Raw genomic sequence first — 27,263 nt, forward strand, 5'->3', positions numbered from 1 at the left:
TAACATCAAAACGAGGACAACTTGGGGAAGGGTCCTCAAATCCATCAGATTTAAGTTGTAATTTTGTTTTAAGTGAATATTTAATACCTATCTGAAATGGTGACCACATCCAAATGTGCTCTTTTCACAAAACTGATGAAATGATGATATGTCTGTGGATATACACATGCCCCATACACAAACATATTAGAATCTAAAAAACCAAAAGCACATGCCAGTAGAGCTCTTTTAAAAAGAATCATACTGAACAATATATGAGAACAAAGGCCTATTCCTACATATTGTTACAAAAACGAAAATAGTCATTGTTTGATTTTAAGACTCTGGAGTCTGCACAGGCTTGAAGATTTTAAATGGATAATAGGAAGTATAATTAATTGAAACACAAAAAAAGGCACCATCTAAAAGAAATAGTACCTCACAGACATCCTTTAAGAAGGACATTGCATCTTGCAAATGCTCGTGAAGTTGCTGCTCAACTCGATTTTTCTGGCAAAGTCAAGACAGAACAGGAGGCAAAGCACAGGTTAAGATTAACTCCAAAAGAGATGAGGAAATAGCTGATGTGCATGTCAGCGTAACATGTTAGTAAAGTTAACGCGGAGACCTGCAAGATCTACTTTGTATTAAGGTATGAGAAGGCTGGGATTTAACAGCAAAGTTATAAGGTTAGCATCTAAATAGCACACATTGCTTATATTTGCTTAAATGTGAGAAGAAAACTTTCCTTTAATTTAAAATGTTCTGTTAGTCACAGAAAAAGAACTTTTCTATTTGCAACCTGGAATTACTGAATAGCATGACTTAGCATTCCATCAAGTCATCCTTAGTTTGTTTTTATAATGCTTCGTAATTCTGTGGTAAGCATAGAAAGGCAACAGTAGTTAACATCCTACCACAAATTCTTCATGCTCAATACCTAGACAGGCTCCTTTATTCTACTGCCTTGTTTGTCTATGTTTTTATCAATACAATTTACACATTTTTTAATAAAAAGAAAACATGGAAAACAATACTCTTCGTGACAAAAATAACTGATGTTGCATTTAAAGCTTTTAATAGAAATGTAATCAACTATACACAGTATCATATGAGAAAGAGTAAAATATAAACATTTTGCATTGCTCAACTAATTTTCTCTTATTTGGTCTCTGGGCTTTTTTCCCTTTAAATTTCCTTTACATATATACATAAAATTACAGTAAAATTAAACCCTAGATCTGTCAAAGAAACAAGAATCCTATAACACTATTTTAAAACCAGCTGTCCTAAAACCAATGTCCCAAAGAACAGATGGCAAAAGGCACACCCAATGTGTCTCATATTGTTCAGCTAAATCAGGCCATTTGTTAGCAAAGAATTCGTGTGTAATGCTATCCTACTGTTTTTTCATTGTTACTCAAGATTTCCTGGGGAAAAAAAATAAAAATAAAAAACAACTCCATACTATTAGATGAAATAGATCTTGTATGTTTCTCAGAGGCTCTTACCAGGGAGTGGAGTGAGTTTTCATAGCTTGGGGATGAAGGAGCTTGACCTCCAGGTCTGGGCCACTGACTGGTACCTGTTGAAACAAAACCCCAAAGCACCCACACACCTTGGTTAACTTAGTGATCTTGATAATGTTCTGAAGGAAAGGGCAAAGATACATTATTGCTAAATGTGTACAAATTTATGTGAAAATTTTTGTTCAGTCTTCAGCATGGTATTGGCTACTGATAAGCCCAACACATTAAAATTTTTTTCATTATAAAATAATGGAGGGAGTTGAGGGAAAAAACTATACTTTAACATGTAACCACCTTTATGTTTACATGTTCTTCACACTTTGTCCACTTGCACATGAATCTTGAGAAAATGTACTTAAAATATACATAATTTAAATTCTGCCCTTCCATCACATTTTAGTCTTTACGATAATGCTATTAATGACTTACATTAATATTCACCTGATTCTCTACATCATGATTTGCTTAACCACCATTACCTCACTGCTGGACACTTTGGTTGCTTTCATTTGGCTATTATGAATAGTAATTGAGTATCACTATATTATGAATGATAAAAAAAATGGTGTGTTTTCCTTTTGGGGAACATGTCTAAGGATAAATAGCATTTCTAAGTTAAAAGGTACGAACATATTTATGATCCTTAATTCGTAAGGCCAAAACTACTTTCTAAAGGGTTATACTAACTTGTGCCTTTAGTAATGCACAAATGCACCAATTTTAAAAGACCACAAATACATTTAGGTTTATTTGTTAAAAATTTTCCCAACATAATTTATACCAAAACATATTATTTAAGTTGGAAAATATTATCATGAAAATTTTGTTTAACGTTTACTCTTCAACTTTAGAAAAGCAGCAATATTATTAAAAAAGGATACAAAAAGAAAGGATACAAGTTCAGAACAGAAAGAATAAAAAGAAAAAAACACAAGAAAAAAAAAAAAGACTAATTTATGTACGGGGGAGAATGCAGTGTTTTAAAATAGCTTTAAAAAGAAAAAGACAAAATAACTGATCAAAAATCTTTACTATTTCATAACTGCATTTGAAAATAAGTTATTTATAGAAAATAATGAAGACTATTCAATTAAATACATAGTATTGTTCTTAACCAAACCCTCAGTGACAAACTGAATTATATTAGAAACCTAAAGTTAGAAAAGCTGAATGTTTACTTAATTTGTCTCAGTTCAGCTCTGCTCAGTTGTGTCCAACTCTTTGCGACCCTAAGAATCGTAGCAACTATGTTCCACCACAGCTTGTTGTTTTAGGTTAATTTGCCACATTTAAGAAACTAAAAACTTAAGGTAAATTAGAACTATTATAGTTCACTTTAGCTGAACAACCTAGTATTTGTATTCCTATTAATCATTTATATTTTGTTTAGTTGAAAAGTTGGATACATAAGATTCCTAATAACTTGATTATATTTTCTAATTATATGGATATTACTATGATTATACAAAAATTTTTAAATAAAAGGTAACCTGCTAAATATACAAATATAATCATAATTTAACTACACAAATTACGGACAATCTAAAATTGCTCATTGAAACAGAAGCATGTGGGCTAATTTTACATTTAGCAAGTAGAATTAAGCAATCAGAAAAATCCAGTAACTGACTACATGAAGAATTCATATAAAAAGAACCAGGAACTTTCTTGGTGGTCCAGTGGTTAACAATCTGCCTTTTCAGGCTAGGGATGCAGGTTCGATCCCTGGTCAGGGAACTTAGACGCCACATGCTGCGGGGCAACTAAGGCCTAACTGCCACAAGTAGAAAAGTCAGTGCACCACAACTACTAAGCCCATGTGCTTTAGAGCCTGTGCTCCACAGCAAAAGAAGCCCGAGTGAGTCTGCAGCTAGAGAAAGTCCTCTTGCCACATCAAAGAGCCAGCAGAGCCAAAGACAGAATCTTTTAAATAAAATAACACTTTAATATTAATGTCAGTATATCAGCTCAGTTCAGTTACTCAGTCGTGTCCGACTCTTTGTGACCCCATGGATAGCAGCACGCCAGGCCTCCCTGTCCATTACTAACTTCCGGAGCTTGCTCAAACTCATGTCCATCGAGTTGGTGATGTTTTCCAAAACTAATGTAGGATTGTGAATTTTTATATGGATAAGAGGTTAATCATAATCTTTTTTGGAAAAGAATTGAAATTATTTTTAAAAGAGTTTCCCTTAATGTTTACTATATAAATATACACACTTTTTTTTTTTTAAAAGAAGGGACCACAAGACCTTAAAAAAAAAGATTTATCTGTTTATTTTTGACTGCACTGGGTCTCTGTTGCTGTGTGCAGGCTTTCTCTAGTTATGGTGAGCAGGAGCTACTCTTCATTGTGGTGCACAGGCTTCTCAACATGTGGTTTCTCTTGTCATGGAGCACGGGCTCTGTAGTTGTGACACATGGGCTTACAGCATGTGGGATCTCCCTAGACCAGGGATCAAAACTGTGTCAATTGCTTTAGCAGGTGGATTCTTAACCGCTAGACCACCAGGAAAGCCCTATAATATTTTATTTTCAATCATTTTGCTCCATTTTGCCCAATATCCTTGGGTGATTAGCCTGTGATAGGACATTTAATCTGTGTGGATCATTAACGCAAGTTTTATGTTTAAATACTCAGAACTGTTAGCACATATTTGCTTTCCAAAACAGGCAATTTTTGTGCTTCTTTGGTAGCTTAGTATTGAGGAATAAGATGTGTGCACAGAGTTACTCAGGTAAGAAATCACCTATATTCACTATTTTTTGATAGTGACATGAAGTATCTATGCTATGGTCTACTTCAAAATGTTAATTTATTAAACTGGAAAAACATACACATACTCAAACCTTTTTAAAAAAAATTATTATAGATTAGGCTGCCCCACTTGAGACAAACTTGATTAAAGTAGAATACTAACATGGTTAAATCATCTATATCTTTTTGAATTTTATACAAATGCCAAGCTGTATTTCATGAACTGAGCTCTTTAAAGCTCAGTCATTTCAAAAATTCATGCTATTGGTCACAAAGGGGATGGCTGGATAGTTAAGATAGACTGCATTAGTTCAACAAAGGCCACCCTATGTCTGGTAAAGCTCAAAAAAGGGCATGCAAGTTTAATTGATACTGAAAATCAGTAGACCTGCATTCTGGTTGATCTGTATTACCAATTAATTTAGAATACTCACCATAAAATAGGTACTCAGTTTTTTTAGTTTTTGTTTTTAATCTACCTTTACAAGGCCAATGAGGTAAAAGATATGAACACGCAGGCTTTGTGAGCCTAAAAGATCTTTCTGACAATGAAATATTATTATTGTTTCTTCCTGATGAAGAAACCAATCATGTAACTGATGATGAGAGAAGACACACAGACTTTTGTAATTCTGGCCTACTGATGGCTTATTAGTTACAGGTAAGAACTGTGGGGCTGTGAAAGGAATTCAAGTTCTAGACAGAGACCAAAACGCTACAGAATACTTTTGACACTAGACAGATCTGGATCACTGTCTTTTTAAAAAACTACTGGAGGAATAAAAGATACAGATCCATTTAGAATCATTTTGATATCAGTATCTTTAGTTTGTACTCACCAGCTGTAGCACGGTTACACAAATAATGGAAAAACAAAAGTGCAGAGGGCAAAAACCTAAGGGGTTTCCCAGAGAATAGGTTATTTCCTCCCTTCCTTCCCTATCACGTGATACCTGGTTGTAGACATATGTAGAAGTTTTGGGCTTATACATTCTTCTATTAGATAAGGGCAAGCTTTCAACTGTTTATATAGTTAACAGATTTTGTAATTGTCCTGGGCTTTGCCCTGAGCTGTATATTAGCAACCACCCCCAAAAGTTAGCTGTTATCCAAGAAGGATTATAATAAACTTATTACCCAGCATTGAAATTTACTATTTCCAGAAAACAAGTTAGCTGACAAAGATAAGAGAATCAAATTATTTGGCTAGAAAATCTGGAAAGGCTTTCTGTAATCACTAAATCTAAAATTCACCTAGTATTTCTGTTTTTGCTCTGACTGGGATTTAATAATACACCACCCTAATAAAACTGGTTAATAAATTTAAAGAATAGATAACATCATTTTGTGTGGCTGAGAGAAATTCTGAGGACTATTTACCATGCATTTTATTATTTTGTTAGTTGTTTCTCTTTGTAATCTCACCCTAAACTCAAACTTTCATGATACACTCCAACCTTAGAAAAGGTTGAATAATCCTCAGTGCAGCACTGAATGCTCTGCTTTCTGCAACTTGGCCCCAGCCAACCTTCCCATTCGAGGGGAAGCTCTTCATATATGAATAGCTCATGATCAGTCATCTCAGTGACTTTGAATGAACAGGTCGTACACTTTCCACATCTTGACCTCTGTCATACTACTTCTTTTAAACTCCAAAAGTTCTTTCTCCTTTATACTCTTGTCATGAAATGTATCTGGAGAACTGTAGTTTAGAGTGAATTCTGATGGTTCTATTTTCATGTGTTTATCTCTTATTTTCTCAACTAAATTGAAAACTTGCTGAAGTCAGGTTAACTGCTTTAACAATAGGCACAGTGACAGATGATAAAAATAAATATCTCATTGATGAAATGAGTCCAAACTCAGGAATCTTCCCTATCTCCTCCCCCATCCTCTTTGCTTTTATTGTGGATGTTCCAAAGATTGCTACTGAGTGCTGCAGTTATTAGACTTTTATTCACTGATATTCCAAAATTAGGTAAAAAACGGTTTTGTCTGCTTCCCAAGTTTCTTTAGTAAACACATTCTCTTAATTGAAATACTCGTCTTTTCTCAAATGACAACTGTATTAGACACAGCCATACTTCTCTTCTACCTTGTTGCTAGAGCCCAGATTTTGTTCAGAAAGTGGCAGGGTGTCTATCCTTTCCTACTGTGAACCTGCAAAGAGTACTTCTATTCTTAGCTCTTGGGATAAATCCTAACAACTAAGACAAATATCGTGGTCTCATTTATGTTAAGTAACTGTTAGGCACAGTACTGATCAATGAACCACGACTAAAAACCTGTTGAAGAGGCTTCCAGAAAAAGATTCTGAAAAGACATATAATAGATGGTCCTTTGACTTCCCTGGTGGCTCAGATGGTAAAGTGTCTGCCTACAATGCAGGAGACCCGGGTTCAATCCCTGAGTCGGGAAGATCTCCTGGAGAAGGGAATGGCAACCTACTCCAGTATTCTTGCTCCCTCCCTCAAAAAAAGGGTCTTAAAGAAATATTGGAGAAGGAAATGGCAACCCACTCTAGTATCCTTGCCTAGAAAATCCCATGGACAGAGGAGCCTGGTAGGCTACAGTCCACAGGGTCGCAAAGAGTCGGACATGACTGAGCGACTTGACTTCACTTTCCATTCTTCTTACAGGCGATATGGTTATGTCTACATGTGGTACCTTTAACTGCTGTCTTGCCACCATCTTGAGAAAGAATTTCAAAGAAATAGAGCAGGAGTCCAGACTGGTTCAGGAACTTGCCCTGCTATAGGCTTTATACAAGATATCCCAAATCTCCTTACTATGTAATCCACTCCAGACAAGAGTCTGTCTTTCTTTCAGCCTGAAGTATCTTAACTAAAATATTATAATCATCTTAAGATGTTTTTTCCTCATAAGCATTTTCTATTATTACTACTTAACTGAAAAGTTCCCAAGGAACATGAGCAGGATTTAAACAAGAATGATGAATGCCTTACAAACTGCCTATGTTGTAACTATTCTTACATGGTCTGTGTTGAGTTGGACTGATGTTCAAGCATAAGAAATAGGAAAAGTGTAGAGAGCACATGTGGAGAAGGCAATGGCACTCTACTCTAGTACTCTTGCCTGGAAAATCCCAGGGACAGAGGCGCCTTGGGGGCCGCAGTCCATGGGGTTGCTAAGAGTCAGACACAACTGGGCAACTTCACTTTGCTACCTGAGATGAAAAAGTAGAATGGGCTGTGGCAAAAATGACACTGGTAACTTCAGTAAAACTCTGCCAAGACAGTGAATGTGGTTAAAGCTACATCACTGTTCCTGTAATTTCATCCCTCTGTTAAACAACAACTTTAAGTCAATGGGTCTTTCATAGTCCTGTCTATACGGGGAACAGCTGCTCTACTTTTACTAGACAGCTGAAGCCATGGTGTCTGAGAAAGGGGCAGAGCCACTAATAGCTGAAAGCAGCTGCCAGCAGTTCATCATTTCCACACTGGAATGCTTCTTAGCAGAGTCACAAGGCTAAATCACAGAGCACAGGTGATAGCCAGAGCCCTGATATATCAGAGCCCTGAATTTCAGAAATCCTCAGGAAAGCAAAAAGGCTTGACAGCAACAACAATGCCACATGGCCTGAACTAGTGACCTGATCAGGAATACAGAACTGTTTCTGAGGTCAACTGTTGGAGGAAAATGGCAATTTTTACCCAGTTGTCTAATGTCTTTTCCTTAGAATGAATACCTTTCTTCTTCAGCATGCTTTTTCTCCAAACAATGCTCAGGAAAATATATTCCAAGTTTGATAGCTTAACAAATGCAAGCATTTCCCTGTAATTTTATTTCTAATAAACTGAAAGATTTCTATTTACATGAATAACAATTGTATCTCAACAAATTTATACTGTAGGATACTATCTGCAACTTGTTAAAGCTGCTGTTAAAAGAAAAAGGAAAACACAAGACTGAACATTTATTTAACTCTACTAACAATATTCACCCACATTCATGAGTTGTTTTCTTCAGCAAAAACAAAAAAACCCCCAATATTCCAAATACTATATATATATATGAAATATAACTCAGTGGACTTAAAAATAAGGAAGAAGTCATATGTACTTCTAAATAGATTATTTTCTATGCTAGTTTATCAAATTTTTAAATTCATCTCCTCTATATTTTACTTTCATCTCAATTGCCTAGCCTTATTTTTTATCCTGTTGCAATAATATAATTATTGCAAATTATTTTAAGAACCAAAGGAGATACGAACAAATAATTCAAACAGCAAATATTTCAACATTCTCCAAAATGAACTCAGGAGAAGGGTCTGTTTACATGCTTTCTCAAAACAAATGATTTTTTTGTGGGTGAGTCTTTATTTTATTGAAAAATAAACTTCAAATATTTTCAAGTAGCTCCACATATGTTATCAAGTAGTTATATAAAAGCCTACCTGTGAGAGGTGAGGGTGATCCAACTGGTGTTGATGGATTGGATGGAAAACTACTGCTGGTATGGTCAGGAGAATAAATCTAACCAGAAAACAAAGACAAACACATCAATATGTGACAAAAGCAAAAATGTAAATCCACTGGCATGGAGATATTTTTGTAGTCTAAGATGCCACCCTTAAGACTCATGAGTGAGAAATTATTTAATAAATTTTAGGACTACTCCATTACATAAAAACTACTGAAGTCTCAGTTTTAAAACTAGGATTAAAGAGTATCATAAAAATAAATAAATAAGGAGTATCATAAATATTTTAATACAAGAGGAATAAATAGATCATAGCTACTTCTTTATTATCCTAGTTGAAAATAATTTAAATTTCCAATTGCTAGAACAAAAAAGAAGTGACTATAAATATAAAATCAACAAGTTTGGTAAACAATCTTTCTAGAATATATTATCTAAATAGATTTTATCTATTAGAAATAATCTTTGTTGTTGCTGTTTAGTGATATCTGACTCTTTCATGAACCCATGGATTGTGACCCTCAGGGCTCCTTTGTCCATTGGATTCTCTAGGTACTGCCATTTCCTTCTCCAGGGGATCTTCCCGACCCAGGGATCAAACCTGCATCTCCTGCACTGACAGGCAGATTCTTTACTACTGAGCCACCAGGGAAGCCCCCAAAATAATCTTAGGAAACTGTTATTTTTTGAAGAGACTAGTCCTTGAAAATAGTTTTAAAGGCCAAAAAAAAAAAAAAAGAAAGATTAAAAAAAAGTTACCCCTTATTTCTTTTAAAAAGTTCTGTTTGATTAACATTTTTGCTAAATCTAGCTCCTAATGATGTGTACTGTAAAAAAAAAAAATTAAACATGCTTTTAAAGGATATTTTGTCACCTTTGATGAAAGTGAAAAAACGCTGGAAGTTCTTCAAAAAATGTTCCCCAAGTAATTTATAGACTTTACCACCTAAGAGTTTAACATATAGGGATGCATAAATTTTTGTATTTTGGCTAAAGGTTTTGTTGCAATACTTTATTTCACATTGCTGGAAAAAAAATAGTAACAGAAATTCATTCAAGCTACATAATTAGCCATAAACATTTAAAATGCCTCCCTAATCCATATACCAACAATTCCCAGGAGCTCTTCTCTAGGACAGTCCCATTACTATAACAGAAATCATAAATCATCTTCATATCTCAGCACTTAGGGCAGATAAATCAACTTCTTTGGAGAATCTGTGGCCAAATATTTTAAAAAGGAAAACTATTTGTGGTGCAAAGTATCATCCAATAGAAATAATCTTGCTCTGAATAAGTTGAGAGCTCTAATAAACTGAAAGATGCCCCAAATTACAGCATATAAGAGGTCTCAGCACTGGTTTTAAAGACAGTGTAATATGTTGAAAAAGCCAGACACTATGAAAGGCTCATGTAAAACAAAATTCCACAGGTCATAATCATCGAACACTAGCACTAACTGTTAAGCACTGATTATAAATGAATATTTCTATACCAATTTGCTTGATGTTATTAAATTGTAATTGGAAATCTCTTTACACACCAACTCTTTCTGAAGAGCCAGATCTAGAAGTCATATATACAGGCTGGAAAGTAGTTTTATTTTTTTGCCACACCATGCAGCTTGCAGGATCTCAGTTCCCTGACCAGGGGTTGAACCCAAGCCCTCAGGAGTGGAAGTACCGAGTTCTAACAACAGGACTGCCAGGGAATTCTCAGTTTGCAAAGTCATTTTAGAAAAACACAGTTATCAAGAAGATGTCAAAAGACTTTGTAGGAAGACTTAGTAATAAGGAAGTAGTATGCTATAAGATCAGTGTTGTTGGTTTTAAGCTGTCAAAGTGGTCACCTTTTAAAAGTTGTTAATTTTCACACATGTGAAAATTAACTAAAAGGTTATACTTTGGTTCCTAATACATACAGTGATTTATTTCAACCATAAGTAAATTAGGTGAGGTTACCAAACTCCAACAAAAACATCTCAACATATCCCTTTATTTTTGTAAATCATTATTTCCCGTGTTTAAGCTGCATATAATTATAACTTTTATGAACAACTGATGCTGACTACTATGAAATATGTCTTGACTATAATATTGGTAAGGGAGGGAAGGATTGATAGCACTGATGGTGAGCGGCTGAGGAGTGAGAGAAGTTCCAGTTCCATGCAAAACTCTATCATAAACTAGATCTACTCGCTGACTTTCAATTTCCCTGTCTGTATGAATTAACTGCATGAAAGCACTGGAGAAATAGCATTCCCTCCACGTCATACCTCCCTGCTTTGTTTTCTTCACACCGCTTACATTAATCCCTAGTTGTCTAAACTTCGTTTTCTTGTTTATCATCTGTCTCTTTTACCCTTTTCCCTAATAAAATGTATGTTCCAGAGAGTAAGGACTTCTCTATCTTATTCAGACAAATGTGAATTAAACAGCCTTCTGCACTAGCTTCCAATTCTACAATGGTGCTGGTAAACAAACACTTGCTAAAAGAATGAATGGTATCTTCCGCTTAAGAAGTTGCCATTTGAGTGCCTCTTAAACCCTTGCATGTATTTACGTAGGGTCCTTCTTTCTTTTACTCTTGCAGTTCACTTAATGTATGTTTTCTGAGCACTCCAGGCTCAGTTTCCTTTTCTATTTACCTGTGTTTTATCTCTTCGTAATACCATTCTTTATAAAGCATCAACTATGACATCTCTTGGAGAAGGCAATGGCACCCCACTCCAGTATTCTTGCTTGGAAAATCCTATGGATGGAGGAGCCTGGTAGGCTCCAGTCCATGGGGTTGCTAAGAGTCGGGCACGACTGAGCAACTTCACTTTCACTTTTCACTTTCATGCATTGGAGAAGGAAATGGCAACCCACTCCAGTATTCTTGCTTGGAGAATCCCAGGGACAGGGGAGCCTGGTGGGCTGCCGTCTATGGGGTTGCAGAGAGACGGACACGACTGAAGTGACTTAGCAGCAGCAGCATGACATCTCTGTGAACGATTCCAGAGCGAACACCTCTATCCTAGCTGCTGTACATCTCCATCTGGATATATCTTTCTTTCATCTCAAGCTCAGTATGTCCAAATGCAAACTTTGCATCACTGCCGCAAGCTTCCCCAGCTTTCCATCTCTCCTCTTCTGTTTCCTCCATCTCAGTGAGCACCAGCAATCTCACGGTCACCAAAACCACTCTCACTACCCTTTGCTTTCTCCTGCCCCTCTGCGCTTCACACCACAGACACCAATGCCCACAACTCTCTATAGTGTTTTCAGGATAGGCATAAACATTCTCATTGCCGTGACACTACTTCAAGCTTTGACTAGAACTTGTAGCTCTAGTAAAAGAAGCGGCTGAACTATTCAAGTCTTACATTTTTAGCGACTCCCCCTCCTTCCAACCCACACAGCTCACTGAGCTACTGTCCTCAGCCAGTTCTGAACAAACCCCACATAGCAATTCCTGTTGCCGGCGACAGAAAACAGGATGGCATTTGTCCTATTCCACAATCTCGTCATAAAAAACCTTTCTACCTTATAATTTACATAAAGCATTATATACAAAGTATTTTTTTCATTTTTGGAACACAGTCTGTCCTTTCAAAAGGCCTGTCTCTTAACTTGTTAACTTGTTTAGAATCCCTGATGGATTCTAAAACACATCAAGGCCCAACTTAACTATAATGTTCCCATTTACACTCACTCTTACCTCCCTTAATATTCTTAGAGTAACTTGTTATTGTTTTAGTCACTAAGTCGTATACAACTCTTTGGCGATCCCATGGACTGCAGCCCACTAGGCTCCTCTGTCCATTGGATTTCTCAGGTCAGAATACTGGAGTGGATTGCCATTTCCTTCTCCAGGGGATCTTCCTGACCCAGGGATCAAACTGGCGTCTCCTGCATTGCAGGTAGATTCTTCACCACTGACCTACCAGGGAAGCAATCTGTTACCTCCCTGGTCTTTTGCTTCACAGTATGCTTTCTATTACCTTTTGTATTTCTCTCCTCAACTACAAAGTCTTTGAAGGCAGGGACTTTACACTGTTCAACACTGAATCCATCACTGTCTGTCACTATCCTGCACAAGTAGGTACGCAACACTTAAAAAAAACAACAAAAAACCAAAAACTTGAGCGATTAAATCACACTTGAAATTTGCTACAATACTTTTTGATAAAAAGCTGGATTCAGTAAATAGTAATATTTATTTCAGCATTTATACAGTAGGGTTCAGTAACAGGAATACCTAAGAGGAGAAACAAGTACTATTACAAAAATGAATTCACTTACATATTAGTTTTATGGTTTAAGCTTTGAGAACAACAATGCTTTGTTGTTCTCACAGGTTCCAATATTCTGGAGAACTAGTGTTGATGTACTAAGCTGTCCATACCACATCATTAAGCAGGTATGGGCTTTTGAGGGTATAAACAGACTATTAACCCTTATTTTCCCTGATAACTCTGCCATTACAGCTAAATAATCCCCAAGCATGTGAAGAACTGGTTTCTTCAAAGAAGGAAATTTATATTTTAGAATCAGTTATGACTTGACTGACCATCCTGCAATGACTAAAGAAAATGATATTACATGTAAAATGGGTGTGAGCTTTTAAAAAAAATCACTGTGAAAACAGGAGAAGCAGGACCAAAAATATTATCAATATATAATTTCTGATATTTTTCTCAAAAACACTTTCTCCATTTGTATAATAAAAGCCATTTTCTCCACTCACTCATCACACTCCCTGGTTCTATTTTGCCCTAAATTAAAGTGATGACAGACAATTATTATTAATACTTTTCCTGAACTGACAGATAGCCTGGAAAATTACAGGACTTTTTCTTGTCCCTCTTACTTTCATAAAAGGAATGTGTATGTGGAAAGGGGAGCAACAATATTAAAACAGCAGAATAACACAGTCTTATAGATCAGAGATGATTTCATTAAACTTAACCTCTGTATACTTATTCTATTACCAAATCACATACAGACTACACAGATTCCATAGAAACTGTTGTGCTACTTTAAGAAATTCTAAACCTAGGCTTTTCTTGATGAAGAGCATTCTAAATCAGGAATACATTACTTTTTGTACTTTCTGACCTTGAAGAACTTCTACATAGATGTTTCAAAGCAAAAAAAAAAAAAAAGAGAGAGAGAAGAAAAAGTCAATTCACTTAAAAAACGGGGATGGGAGTGATTTAAAATCTGGATCATAAACACAAATAAGAACTCATTCTGCATGCAGTCCATGGTCCTCATACTGTTAAATGACCAATGATGAATAACTCCCAATACCTTCTGCCAGGCTTAAACGGTAATATGCCTCATTTTACTGCAACAAATGAGGCTCCTCCTCCTATCAGTCATGGTCTATTCCAATCAGCAGGGTGCCAATAAGCCAGAGGCTAATGAAAAGGGCCCCAGACAAAAAAGAAACAATGGAGTGCTCCCAAGCCCAACCCTGGAACTGTGAGCCCAATTTTTTAAGCACTACAGTGCACATTTCAGTTAATCTTTATTATGCTAATGTTATTGAGTCTAAGGAACAAAGAAACTTATTTCATGAATAACTTTTAAACGTCAACTTCCCTGAATTTTCTTTTCTTTTGTTAGAGCCTACTGACCATTTAACTATCCAGATTAAAATACACCCACACACACATACACACTCTCTATCTTATTTCTCTCTCTCTCTTTCCTTTGCTCTGAGGTAGAAATCAAAACATAAATTATCACAGAGAAGTCTGATATAATCAACAAAGTTAAACAGTCCTCTTGTTTGATCTCCTCTAAATTAAAGACCAAGTGTTTTGATATGGTATTAGGCCCTGAAATAAACCAGATGTTTCTTCCTCTATATAACTCTCCATGGGCACAATCTTAAAGGGTTATTGTCTGGCAAACGTTCAGGGAAACACTGAAATGGCACGAATATCCAGATTTTCCTTCCCTTCTATCTACCCTAGTTTATTATCTAAACTAATGCATAATCCATAGGGCTTTGGGAACTTTGTGTAAATACTTTCATGTACAATTCTCTTTCTAGCTATCCTGAGATTAAGACCACAATTATCCAGGCTTAAACCTAAAATAAAGGAACCTTTGCAAATGTATTATCTGGCCTTCCATGTTTAATCACACAGCATTCTGTGTGCTCTTTAATACCTAAACTGAAGAACAAAGGTTGTACCCTCTGATGTTTCACACATGAAAGACCATCTAAGACATATATCAGACATTCAGGGAGCTAGAAATAACTACTAATGACAATAGCATATTATCTCTCCATCTAAAACCTGGATGCTGTATTTAAAACATCACAGTCTAAAGAACTTAAAATTTCAAATACTCATGGTCACCATTTCCAAAGATCTGTAATACCTAACATCAAAAATTCTGATATGAACGTCAGACTTTCAACTGTAATTCTCATAAAATTCCTTCTCCTCATCTCCTCTAATCCTTCTTATCCCCAATGTAATGCTTTTGTTTTTCAGGACATTTTGACAGCACTAAAGCGAATATGAGTTTGCAATGGAAGTTAGGGAAAGAATACGTTGGGGGGAGGTGTCTGGTGTGGAGCAGGGAAGGAGATGGATTGAAGGAAAGGATTTGAAGTGTGCAGACTATGGCATGCAGTGATGGAGCAGATGGAATGTATCACCGTCAGCTATGACAGAAATGATTTATGGAATGACCTGGCTGCTCCTGCCTAGTAACAACACAGGATGACAGAGCTGAGTTTCCATGACAACCAAAGCCCACCCACTAACTAGATTAAACATTCTTCCCTAGCTTCCACTTACACTGGATTTAGATTTTCTTTTCCAAATGCCAACTGGTTCAGCTAGTATATTGGTTATAATATGGGAGAATAGTCAAGGACTTCAAGGGTAATTGAAATGAAGCTTGAAGGACCACTGAGAAGATCACAAATTCCTGCCTATCTGCCAAGGACCCTTTAAAGAAGTTTTCCTTGGATAAAGTGAACAAAAGAATTTTGAGAAAAAAGCCCTTGAAATGTAGGTTGTATTTTTTTAAAGTTGCCTAATAATAAAAGTTCAGATGTTATTTGTCTTTCTACACGTGAAATATTTGCTGCTGAATTCTTACAAATCAGAGGAAGAAATCAGCAAGTAAATTAAATACCTGAGAGGCACTCATTTAATATTACTGAATAATTTTCTTTCAAAGTAGGTAGTTTTCACCATGTGGGATAAGTTCAGAAGTGAGACAACTCCCTTTAACCTTCATCAACACCTTATAAAATAACAGTCACTGTAGCATTGGTCTTTCTGGAAGTACAGAGTAAGTGAAGCTAGCCAGATCGGATCTAATCTAACACTAGGCCTCACCCTCCCTAGCTCGGTGATCCCGAGAGCAAGTTGTTTAATCTTTCTGAGCCAAAGTTACTTAACCTTTTAAACCTTAGTTCCTCATCTGTAACATGGGAATAGTAATGCCAACCTCACAGGGCTTTCCTGAGGATTAAATGAAATGAAGCATGTAAGTGCTTAGTATAGTGCCGAGCACCTAGTAAACATACAAATTGCAGATGATATTTTTGTGGGTTTTGTTATTATCATCGTTTTTGTCATATGATGCAAGACTGAATTAAATGAACTAAGCTGTATTTTGTGTGGGCCACCACTATGTGGGAGATGAATGTGACCTGGCTTCATTTCTCAAGAAGAACTTGTAGTGCTGTGGACAGAGAATATTTACATAAAACCACACACAAAGAGGTTTATCTCCTTAAATGTTCAACAGCTGCTTCCTACTATCCACACATTAGGTTCCCTATGAACAGCAGCAAATATGTTTGACAGAGTTAACTGCATTTCATAGTAGAACATAAGTAAGACAACTCTGAGAAACCTGAGAACCATATCACTCAGGAGGAAAAAAGAAAGAAAACGCCTAAGGAGAAACTTTAGAAAATACAAAGCAGAAGTGCCTCTTAAAAAATTAGATTTGGAATCTTTATGGATTACTAGTAAACATTCTCCCAAAAGAATAGATTTCAGTTTAATGTTTTTAGGAAAAGACATTAAAACCAATCACTGCCTTTATTAAAGCAAATCACTGCTTTGTCATTAACATTCTAGTTGTGATGTAAACTAGTCGCTGAGGAAAATATTATGGGGCTCCTTCAAATCAGTTTTACTCATTTTAGCATGGCCTTCTCAGTGAATCTGTTTTTTTGCTTTTAGGAAAGGCTCTCATCTCTTATGCCTTGAATGAATCAGCAGAAGATGATATTTTTTCCTTTTAAAAAATATTGAAATACCTTCCATCTTAGGAAAAAGTCCTTATAAAAGCACTCCCTTCTCTGGATCAGAAGAATAACTGAGCTATGTTTCTTGGCTCTACTTGGCTTATTTTAATGCGCAACTCACAAAGTATATGTTTAAAACTAATAAACAGATTTAACAATCTTAGTAATCTGTCCTTTAGGCTTTAAAATGACTGAGTTTTTAAAATTTTCCCTATCTGTTCCATTAAGACAAAAACAGATATTTAAATTGAAATTAGAAGGACAGTTCTTGTGGGAATCAGGTGGGAAGTATTCTCATGAGTTATTATAAGGGCAGTACAAATCAATACAAACAGAGAATAGCTCTAAATGAGTAATGAAATGGTCCTGTTATAACTATACCCTTTAACTATGACACACACTGCCCACAAAATCAAATCACTGCAATTCAGCAGTGTAAAAATCATTCGGCAAAATACGTAAAATCAATACTCACAGATGCCAAAGCTTTTCCAAGTGCATCACCTGTCTGTGAGCTTCCAGCAGCATTTCCTCTGGTTCCTGAGTATTTCAAATAGGAAAACAAATCAAGAAGTTTAGCAAGGAAGTTTAGCAAGTGAGCAGGCATGCTTTTTAGCACTCTGCCATTTTTTCAATGGTGTTCTCCATTGTAACTGCACATCTGTCGCAATAAACCAGCAAATAGTAAACTAAAGGAAAGATGGATTCCTTACCAGTTTGTGCATTAATGAAAATCAGAAACTTTCTTTTCTTCCTTTCTTTCATATTTAAACTCAATACTAAAAAATATGTTGAGTTAAAAGGTACAAATTTCCAGTTATAAGTAAGTACTGGGGATGTAATACACAATATGATGACTATAACTAACACCGTTGTATGTCATATAGGAAAGTTGTTGAGAGTAAACCCTGAGTTATCATCACAAAGAAAAAATTTTTTTCTATTGCTTTTATTTTATATCTATATAAGATGATGAATGCTCACTAAACTTATTGTGATAATCATTTCAAGATGTCTGTAAGTCAAATCATTATGCTGTACACCTTAAACTTCTACAGTGTTATATGTCAATGATATCTTGATAAAGTTGTGAAAAAACATGAAAAGAACAAGTGTGTGTACATATATATATATATCATATTAAAAAAAAAGGGATTCATTAAAAATGTCCAAGTTCAGTTTTAGGGAGTTTTGCCAACCCAAAAGAGCTCACCTAGAATGCTATCTGATCCATTGATGGGAGGAGTGTGTGAGGCAGCAACATAAGGTGAACTGCTGGTACTGGCGCGGTGGAAGCTGGACATTGGTGGAAGACTTGTGTTTATGTCTGTTGGTGAAACTGAGTGTGGAGGATAACTCTAAAGAAAGAAGAAAAGAGATATGATCTATTAAATACATTTTCTCAATAATAAGCACATATAAATGGGCAACTGCTATAGTAGCTTATAAAGAACATCATAAATTAGTAGCTGAAGACACCTACTATTGTCATTTACTTTTTTCAAAAGGCATGAAGTAAGTATTTCAACATTCAGAAGTTTTGGCAGAATCAAATCTTACACTTGTAATCCAAAAAGAAACACAAGTAAGGACAAAGTGTTGCTGCACCCTAGTCATGTGTTATGGCCTACCAAGCGGTCATGTGAATGAAGGCTGCCGTAACTACTGGATTGAGACATGTGGGAAGTGGAGGTCCCCAGAATTCCACCAAAACCAGGCTGGCTCATCCCATTTGATGAACTCCAAAGGTCAGAAGAATTGTGGGTCCCATCTAAGACAAAAAAGAGAAATATAGAACTTTCCTTAGCCAAAATTTTTTCTTTTATTTTGATGATACAAAAAAAATTCAAAGGGTACTCTCTAGATATGTCTTTCCTCCTCTTTTCAATCTAGTCTTCCATATAGCTTTCTTCCCTCCAAACTGTACAGTTACTATTTTAAATGAAGGAATAAAGCTTTATAGTTGGGGAGGGGGGGGGGAAGAAATCTAAACTGTAGTAGGCAGGTCATTATAAAAATCCTCACAAGATCTGAATTCTTATCAGGGAGGATATTACAAATCCAAAATTTGGGGAGAGGCTGGATTATACTTTTGCATAATGGAATATCCATAAATATACAAAAAAGTTCATAATCTATAACAAGCAATGTATATTTTATCAAACATTCTCAAACTAGAATAAAGAAGTTTCTCTTATAGAGAACCTAAGTAATTGATAATGACTCTATTATAGTTAGCCTTCCAATGAAGTGTGCTGGCAATGATTTCACTCACCAATATAAAGTCAAGGAACTATTAATGTAGCAATTTATTGCTCCCTATAGTCTAAAATCACAGAAGATCAAATAAAAATGATTTGCTAGACATGAACTAAAAGAAGTACAACACTTTTTCTCTCTTAAAAGTCTTAATTCTGTTCTATGATATTCACCTTCTTATTTGCACTGATAATTCTAAGAGTGTTATGAATCTGTCATTTAAACAAGAAACTAAAATTGTTAACAGCTTTTATACATTTAAAAATCCTAAAAAAAGAAAGAGCAGCTCTACTCACTTTTTTCAACTGAAGTCCTTTTCAAATTCAATTAATACTAGATGAACACGCCAGTGCTTTGCTGAATAATTCAACTACACTGCACTCAACAATAATCAGCAATAGAAAATTTTAAAATTAAATTTTAACTTGCTTCAGCCAAACATATCTAGATAAAAATGTCTGAACTTCTATATAGATATTCTTTTTCTTCACAACTTAAAAATATTAGCTAATTTTGACAACTAGTTGGTAGTACTTACCTTGCATAAAGAAAGTGCTAGCAAACATACTGGTTGGTGGCTTGGGAGATGGATAACTAGGAGATTCACGGTTGAAGTCATCTGAATTTGGGGATGGTGCATATACCTTAAAATTAAACAGGAAATTTAATTAAAATGTAAATTACTCTCACACCACTTATGTAAAATGAGTGCTACACTTCCGGAAGGGCCTAAAAAGGCCTATCTCATATCTAAAAAGGCCCATGACAAATCCAAAGAAACTGCTTAAATCCCTTGGATACTATCTACACGTTTGTTTTTAGCTGGTTACTAGAGAAAAAAACCATTCTAAATATCCCCGGAATGAATCTTTGTGTAACAATTATACCAAGTGACTGAATAAAGTCTCAAGTGTTGACTCTGCTCACAAAACATAAATTCATATAGGCTCATGATTCAAAACCTAGTGGAAACAACAGTCTTTTGAATATAACATGAAATAAAATTTGGGTTCATAAAATTCATTCTTTCCACTGTTAAAAGAGTTATCAAAATCAAAATGAGCTAGATTAAATGTTATTATTCTTTACTATTATTAAAAGTTAACTGTGAAAAGCACAGTGTAATTTTCAGGAACTTCCTGAACTTAGTAGGGTTGGCTAAAGTCTGAGCAGTTTTAGTTCTTTAATTTCTAGCAATTTTTCAACTCTGGCACAGCTTTCAGGAAAATCTCATTTAATCTGTCAGAGCAGTATTAATTTCCTTTGGTAAACCTCTGCTTCAGATAAGCAAAGTATAAACATTTTGAATTGGCAAATGGCCAACACTGTCATTTCTCTGAAAAACTAAATGGGCAGCCAAATAACTATAATGATCAAAACATGATCAAACCATTCTTATGATGACTACTGAAATCAAGAACAGATATGTAACACTTAAGGTGATGATGATCTGTAAAAGTGAACCAGGAATCCAGAATGGAAAGGAGTCCTATTTTGAGAAGTGGATGAAACATTTCTTTTGTTTAGTCTGATAAGGGTACATCTATTTAATTTTTAGCCCCAAATAAAAATTCAAAGTGTTCACTTAATGTGGAAAAAGCAATTAGCTCAGTAAAATTACGGGAGCATGTGTGAAAAAAGCATACACATTTATTTCATTTCATTTATATTCATTTATTCTTTTTCTGAGACATTAACTAACTGCAAAGATTTCTGGCAAATTATCTAACCGTCTGAAACTCCATTTCCTCATTTGTAAGACAGTGCTAACAGTACCTGCATTGAGGGTTGGATTGATGGGAAGATCAGATGAGATAGCACATACAAAACATTTAGTGAATCCCTGGCAGTCCAGTGGTTAGGACTCTGCATACTCACTGCTGAAGGCCCAGGATTGATCTTTGGTCAGGGAACTAAAGTCCCACAAGCCACACAGTATGGCCAACAAACAAACAAACAAAAAATCCTCCCTGGATTCCTCAAGATAGCTAAGGGACTCGGAAAGCTCTAAAATGTTTAGCAGGTAAGCACTCGCTAAGTATTAGCTAACAATATCATCTTTCTAATTCTTAGAGGCGTAGTTATACTGCTACATATTGTCCCTGTTCAGTACTAAACTACTACTTCTTACAGTTTTTGTCCAATATCATTCTTACATGTACAGTTCACTCTAAATAAAAGGTTGAAAAGTTCATTTTTAGTCTTCTTGCTAGCCATGCTATTACTAGCACAGGTGTGTCTTTTTAATGAACTGGCATTCAGCTTAGTTTCCTTCTTATATGCCAGAGGGAAAAACACACATTTGTGGTACCTGACAAGTTGGGGATAAGATATATTTCTAAGAAATACCCATAAAGGATTCTAGATAGGAGAGTATACATTACACATATTAAACATTTTTCTATGCTTAATGTGCTACTACATAAAGAGCTGTTATGTAAAGACAGAGTTAGGAAGAAAGAATTGGGTATACACAAATGTACTTGCAATGTATGAGGCGTTATCAGGAAAGGAATTTTGTACTTTTTTCTTTTAATCCAGTTTCAGCATCTAAATTTAGCTTTAGCTAGATATCCTCTGTCCCCTTTATATATAGATTATCCCAAACTAGGCTGAAACCACAAATAACAAAAACAGAGTATATCCACAGATGTAGAAAGAAAATACAAATGAGAGTAAAATTTAGAAGACACAGTTAGAACATGCTTTTTCATAAATGCTTATCTGCTATGTATACCATCACTGACCTGAAAGTATAAAATATAAAATTCTCTAATTCTATCTAGGCTAGAGGTTAAAACTATGTAAATCTCACAATGATAACTATGAAAAACTCCAGTTTTGATGTGTCATTTCACAAAAAAAACTCTATTCAGTCTGTCAGTTTAAATTTCTATATAATCTCTCAATATATATTTATCTTTATTCTTATTTAATTCACTGTATTCCATAAGGTAAACTTAGACTTCAAAAAATTTTAAATGTATGTAATTATAAAGCAAAGAAAGGGATAAACCTGACTTTACTGATTTATAAATCGCTGTAAATAAAGGAGAATATGCTGATGAGATAATGGTTATTGGTAACTATCATGGAAAGCAACAAAACCAAGATAAACCACACAAAGCAGAAGAGGCTTGCCTACTCATACATAAAACTTTTGAAGCTGTATTGGGAACACAGGGCTTATTTTGGAGTCAAAGTTTTTTTTAATGTTGTTATTGTTGTTCAGTTGCTAAGTTTTTAATGTTAGTCTTTATAGACTTCCAAAAAATAAATGGGCTTTTAAAGAATAGATCTTATAAGTGAAAATGGTAAAGACTCTAAAAATACTATAAGGTTATCATTTATTTACTAACATAAATTCAAAGTTTTTATCATAAGATGTTTTGAAAATCATGGTTCTAAAAGAGGCCCATCTAACAGCATTTCTAACACAGGCCAAAAAACTTTACTTTTGGTATCCTAACTGTGGCTTGCAGAAACATAGATGCAATGTTATGAAGCAGCAGTTGTGCCAGTTTCGATTTTTCAGATCAAAGAGTTCTTGCGGCAAAGCACAACTGATGTGGTCTTAAAGACTTTATTAACTCCAGATGTAGGGAAATAGTCAGCCAATTCCACAAAAAGAGCAAGTCTCTTTCAGTTACAATCAGTACTGGCCGCAAATGAAAACCAGACTGCTTATGTCATCTGATCACCTGCACATACATGCCAGTTTTTTTCTAGTTAATGATCTAATCATACATTTTAATCTTAAGTATGATTTTGTATCACAACAAACAATCTTAAAATTAAGAAAAAGAAATATGTGTGCTTAAGCTGATTAAAAATCTACCAGGAGTCACACTATTTTAAAGAGGAATAGGAAAAGTATAATTAAGTAATTTTAGATGTTCTATTGAAATGTGGTCATTGGAAATTTTCTTTAAAATTCTAGTCTCCATTTCAGAATGTCAGGCTCAAAGGTGCTATCATGGGAATGTCCTTCTTACTCAGGTACTTACATATTTTCTCCTCTAGGAATGGCAATGAGAGAAATTTTTGAGTCTTGTGTGAATAGAACCATAACATTTATCCAGAATTAAATGAATGTAACTGAAAATCTAACAAGATACCTCCCTTTCATTGTTAAGACTGGCTGAAAAGAATAAATTCACGGTAATATCTTTACTGTCCTCATTCCATCAACCCAAATTTACTTTTTAAGAGTGACAGAGTACTTTGAGCATGAATATTTACATTATCCTATACGATGATTACACAATTATCCTTGGAATGTCTTAGCTCAAACAACCAATTGGAGTCAAGTTAGCAAAAACATTCCTTTTTTCCTGTTTGGATAATTCAGTTTGGTCATAAGGATCATCCCAATTCAGGGCAGTCCACCCTCTGTTTAGCTTTAGAGGCTGGAGTTGTGCACTGTGTTCTTACTTCAGAGCATTCTTCTTGTAATTAACATTAGAAACATCTCTGCAAGGCAGAAAGGCATCTTTTTCTTACAGTTACTCAGAAAAGATGCAAAAGAGTAGAAGTTTTTGCTAAAAAGATAGTTTTCCTTTTTATCTTGTCACATCCAGTGATGAGTTAAAAGATGATGCCATTTCCTATGCTTTTAAAAATAGATCCAACACCTATGTGGTAGCTGGTATCTTTAAATGTTTTAAGTGATGAGGAAATGAATTGGGAATTTTCTTTAGAATGTGAGAATAGCTAGCTATATATGTTAATGAGAGGAAAGCTTTAGACAAGCACTGTTCATTAAGTTTCAGTGATGATGGAAATGTTCCATAACTGAAAAGATGGTAATGTATGTATGTCTGTACAATACAGTAGCTACTCGTTACATCTGAATACTGAACACTTGAGATGTGGATAGTACAACTGAGGAACTGAATTTAAAATTTTAATTTAAATAGTCATTGTGGCTACTGGTTACTACTGAACAATACAGGATGAAATCACTTTTCCTTACCCAGCAGTTTAAAATTACATAAACTATTTTGAAAGAAATATTCTAGGAGCCTCATAAACTCCAAAGCCTATGAAAGCCCAAACTCGCAAACATTTTGGGAATACCTTTATCTAATTTGGAAAGAAGACAGAGAAGCTTATCAATATTTCTGAACATGCACTAACACAGAAATTATTACCAACATTTCATTATGTTTAGGCTCCTATTAGCACTTTTGTCAAGATGGTTTTACTAGCAGTTCTCTTTAAGTTCTAATATGTTAAATACCATTAAAACAGTTTAATGTTAAGATTAAACTTCCAATGTTTGAAAAGTTTATGCTAACAGCAGAAATCATCTCCAGCAAAATCTTTATCAACTTACCAAAACAGCAAAGCAAAACAAAATTAATTGGCTAACTTACCCTATCATCATAATTTTAAAATAAAAATGTAATATTATATTCAGGAAAACTACACTTAATTTATCTTATATTTTAATAACTATATTTTGTATTAAGCAATAAAAATTTTATAAGATCTAGCTGAGTATCTAAAATCTGAAAACAAACAAAAAAATCAAAACAGTCTAGGTCACTGGGAAAAAAGAAAACCTCAACCCAACTCAAATTCTAGCTTTAAAAACTGTAATTAAACCACTGGGCCATCAGAAAAAACTGGGCACATTTAAGGGTCAACACTCAAAAACTAAGAAAGAAAAACTAGGTAAATATTATAAGAAGTTTTTAGTTACTGTTGATCAACCTATGAAGTCCCATACCCAGTAATATACCCGAAGTTTCCTTCTAATTCTGTATTTTGAGGGATCTGAATTTAGTAAAAAGAGGTTGTTTTAAAACAAGTAAGTAAAATTTTTGCTTTAGTAATTGGATTCAATGATAAGAGTGGTAGAAATTAAGAAAGAAATTTTTTAAAAATGACTTACTATTCATTTTTCTGATCATTTTGGATCCACTGTTTTCTGTGCATAGTGACCTTATGTATAAACTCAGACAAAGAGCATATCTTTAACATAAATTTTAAAATCTTAAAGTTCCTGAAATTCAGGTCTTCCCACTTTCTTGGTTCTTTCTTTAATCTAAATTAAAACAAGTATAACCTCAATGAAGAAGACATTAAAAAAAGTACATGAAACAGCAATTTAAGAATTTCCTAAAATCCAAGAATATTTAAACAAATGACAAATTTGATAAATATCTCAATATTTTTAGTATTTTAATATTACATAAAAGTATCAAACTTTGCCATAAAGTCCAATCTACTACTTAAGTTTTTATGGTAATAATTCCAAACCTAAGGTGCGGGGGATATATATATGTAGTTCCAGTACTATATACTGTAAGAACTGAAACCAAAAAGCATCATAAAGCAAAAGAAAGTAGAACTAACTCAGGGACACGTAAGCTATCTATGGAAGATTCTTTTCATCTAATTAGTTAGCCTAATAAAATAACATGAGATTTCTATAAAAAGCATACATGTTTACATTTTCAAAGCATCATCAATAAAAGGATCAATATCTTTCCAAGAATCAAATTCTTTCCAAGAATTTCCAGAGGATGTTTAGGGGTGAAATACTGTAAAATTTCCTTTCTAACAATAAGAAAAAAAATTCTAGTTTTCAGTACAAAGTAGCTTAAAATCAATTACTACTTCCACTGTCTAAAAAGTATAGTTGAGTAACAGCGGTTTTCAAATGTGAGAATTTCTTCTTAGGTAAGTCAAACACATTTTAATCAATCTTAAGTTAACATCACTAGGTTTGTCTCATCAGTTCTTTATTGTAACCAGTATCATTTTTACAATAGGTACAATTTTTTTCCCTAAGAGATAGGCCATGAAATTTTTAAGGGACTGGGTTTGAAATTCACATGCTAGGAAGATATACTGAACACGTCAATGATTGTCACTTCTTAGCTATCTACATTTAAAAAATATTTAGACCTTAACAATAAAGCACCTGATCCCTTTCTTTAACATGTTCATGAGCTAGTGGAAAAGGACATAAATTTCTTTAAAACATTAACAAACCTGACCAGTGACAACATACTCTCCTGGCAGGGGTTTTAGTTTTAACTTCCTGTTATTTGTGCTCACTTGAATTAAAAAAAAAAAAAAGAAAAAAAGAGCTTCTTGGATTCATACCTAGAATACAGTCTCAGATAATCTTGGTAAAGGGGGAAAAAAAAAAATCAAAGCAGATGGAAGCTAAACTTGTCATTAAGTTTAGAGCTTAATGTCTCTAAGCATTGTAACTTTAGAGAATTCTTAAATGACTTCATGTTTTCCTCATCATACAAATGTAGATTTAACTCTACTGGGTCCACAGATAGCCTGGAAATTTGAATTAATTTAATTAAACTTTCTTCTCTCATGTTAATTAGCAGTAAATCCCCAAAAGAGCAGAACTGTGGCTTTATATGGTCTCATACTGGTTTCTGTGCTTTTATCAACTGAAAATGTTTATTTGAAAAATAAGTCTTAGAAGTATTCATAAGGCAATTTTAGCTCCATGCTACTCTAATTCTTATGAAAATATAAATTATGTGGGGAGGCAGGTGCCAAAACCATGGCTAAACCAATTTTCAATACTATGAGTTCTATTAGAAGAGATCTGCTAATTTCCTGCATTTAAAATCATATCTAGGATAAAGTTCAGTTTAAAAAGAAACTAGTAAAAAGCTGCTTGACAGACTATATCAACTAGCATTCATAAAACTGTAAATCTGATCAAATATGTGAAACATATTTATTTGTAAGAATAGCCTACTACTTTTCTCAGTGACATTTTCTTTCCAATGTAGTACTTTGATATGACCAATAGTAAGGATTAGTGAGATCTGGCTCTCTGCTATGGAGACCAGTTTACTTGTCCTTGGATAACAGAAGAGGAAAAGTTGCTCCTGGGAGAGAGACCTGGGTTCAGGTCTAAGCCTCAAAGCTTACTAATGGGGGAGGGGGAGGGGAAGGTTAGACAAGTTACTTAACTACTCAGCACCTCATTTTCCTCACTTATAAAAGGAGGCTAGTAACAG

At 34.7% G+C, this 27,263-nt stretch overlaps 1 protein-coding gene across 1 annotated transcript in view; it reads right to left on the minus strand.

Moving 5' to 3' along the window:
• The window catches only part of TCF12 (transcription factor 12), a 402,539-nt gene that overhangs the window by 44,415 nt on the left and 330,861 nt on the right, over positions 1-27,263 (minus strand). Inside the window, exons 9-14 of the mRNA XM_052646128.1 lie at positions 19,793-19,898; positions 18,627-18,766; positions 18,209-18,353; positions 17,471-17,535; positions 8,690-8,768; positions 1,491-1,564 (exon numbers count right to left, since the gene is read on the minus strand). Coding sequence (XP_052502088.1) covers positions 1,491-1,564; positions 8,690-8,768; positions 17,471-17,535; positions 18,209-18,353; positions 18,627-18,766; positions 19,793-19,898 — 609 coding nt within the window. The remainder of the gene's footprint in view (positions 1-1,490; positions 1,565-8,689; positions 8,769-17,470; positions 17,536-18,208; positions 18,354-18,626; positions 18,767-19,792; positions 19,899-27,263) is intronic.

The sequence above is a fragment of the Budorcas taxicolor genome, chromosome 10 (assembly GCF_023091745.1).
Source record: "Budorcas taxicolor isolate Tak-1 chromosome 10, Takin1.1, whole genome shotgun sequence".
Lineage (NCBI taxonomy): Eukaryota > Metazoa > Chordata > Mammalia > Artiodactyla > Bovidae > Budorcas > Budorcas taxicolor.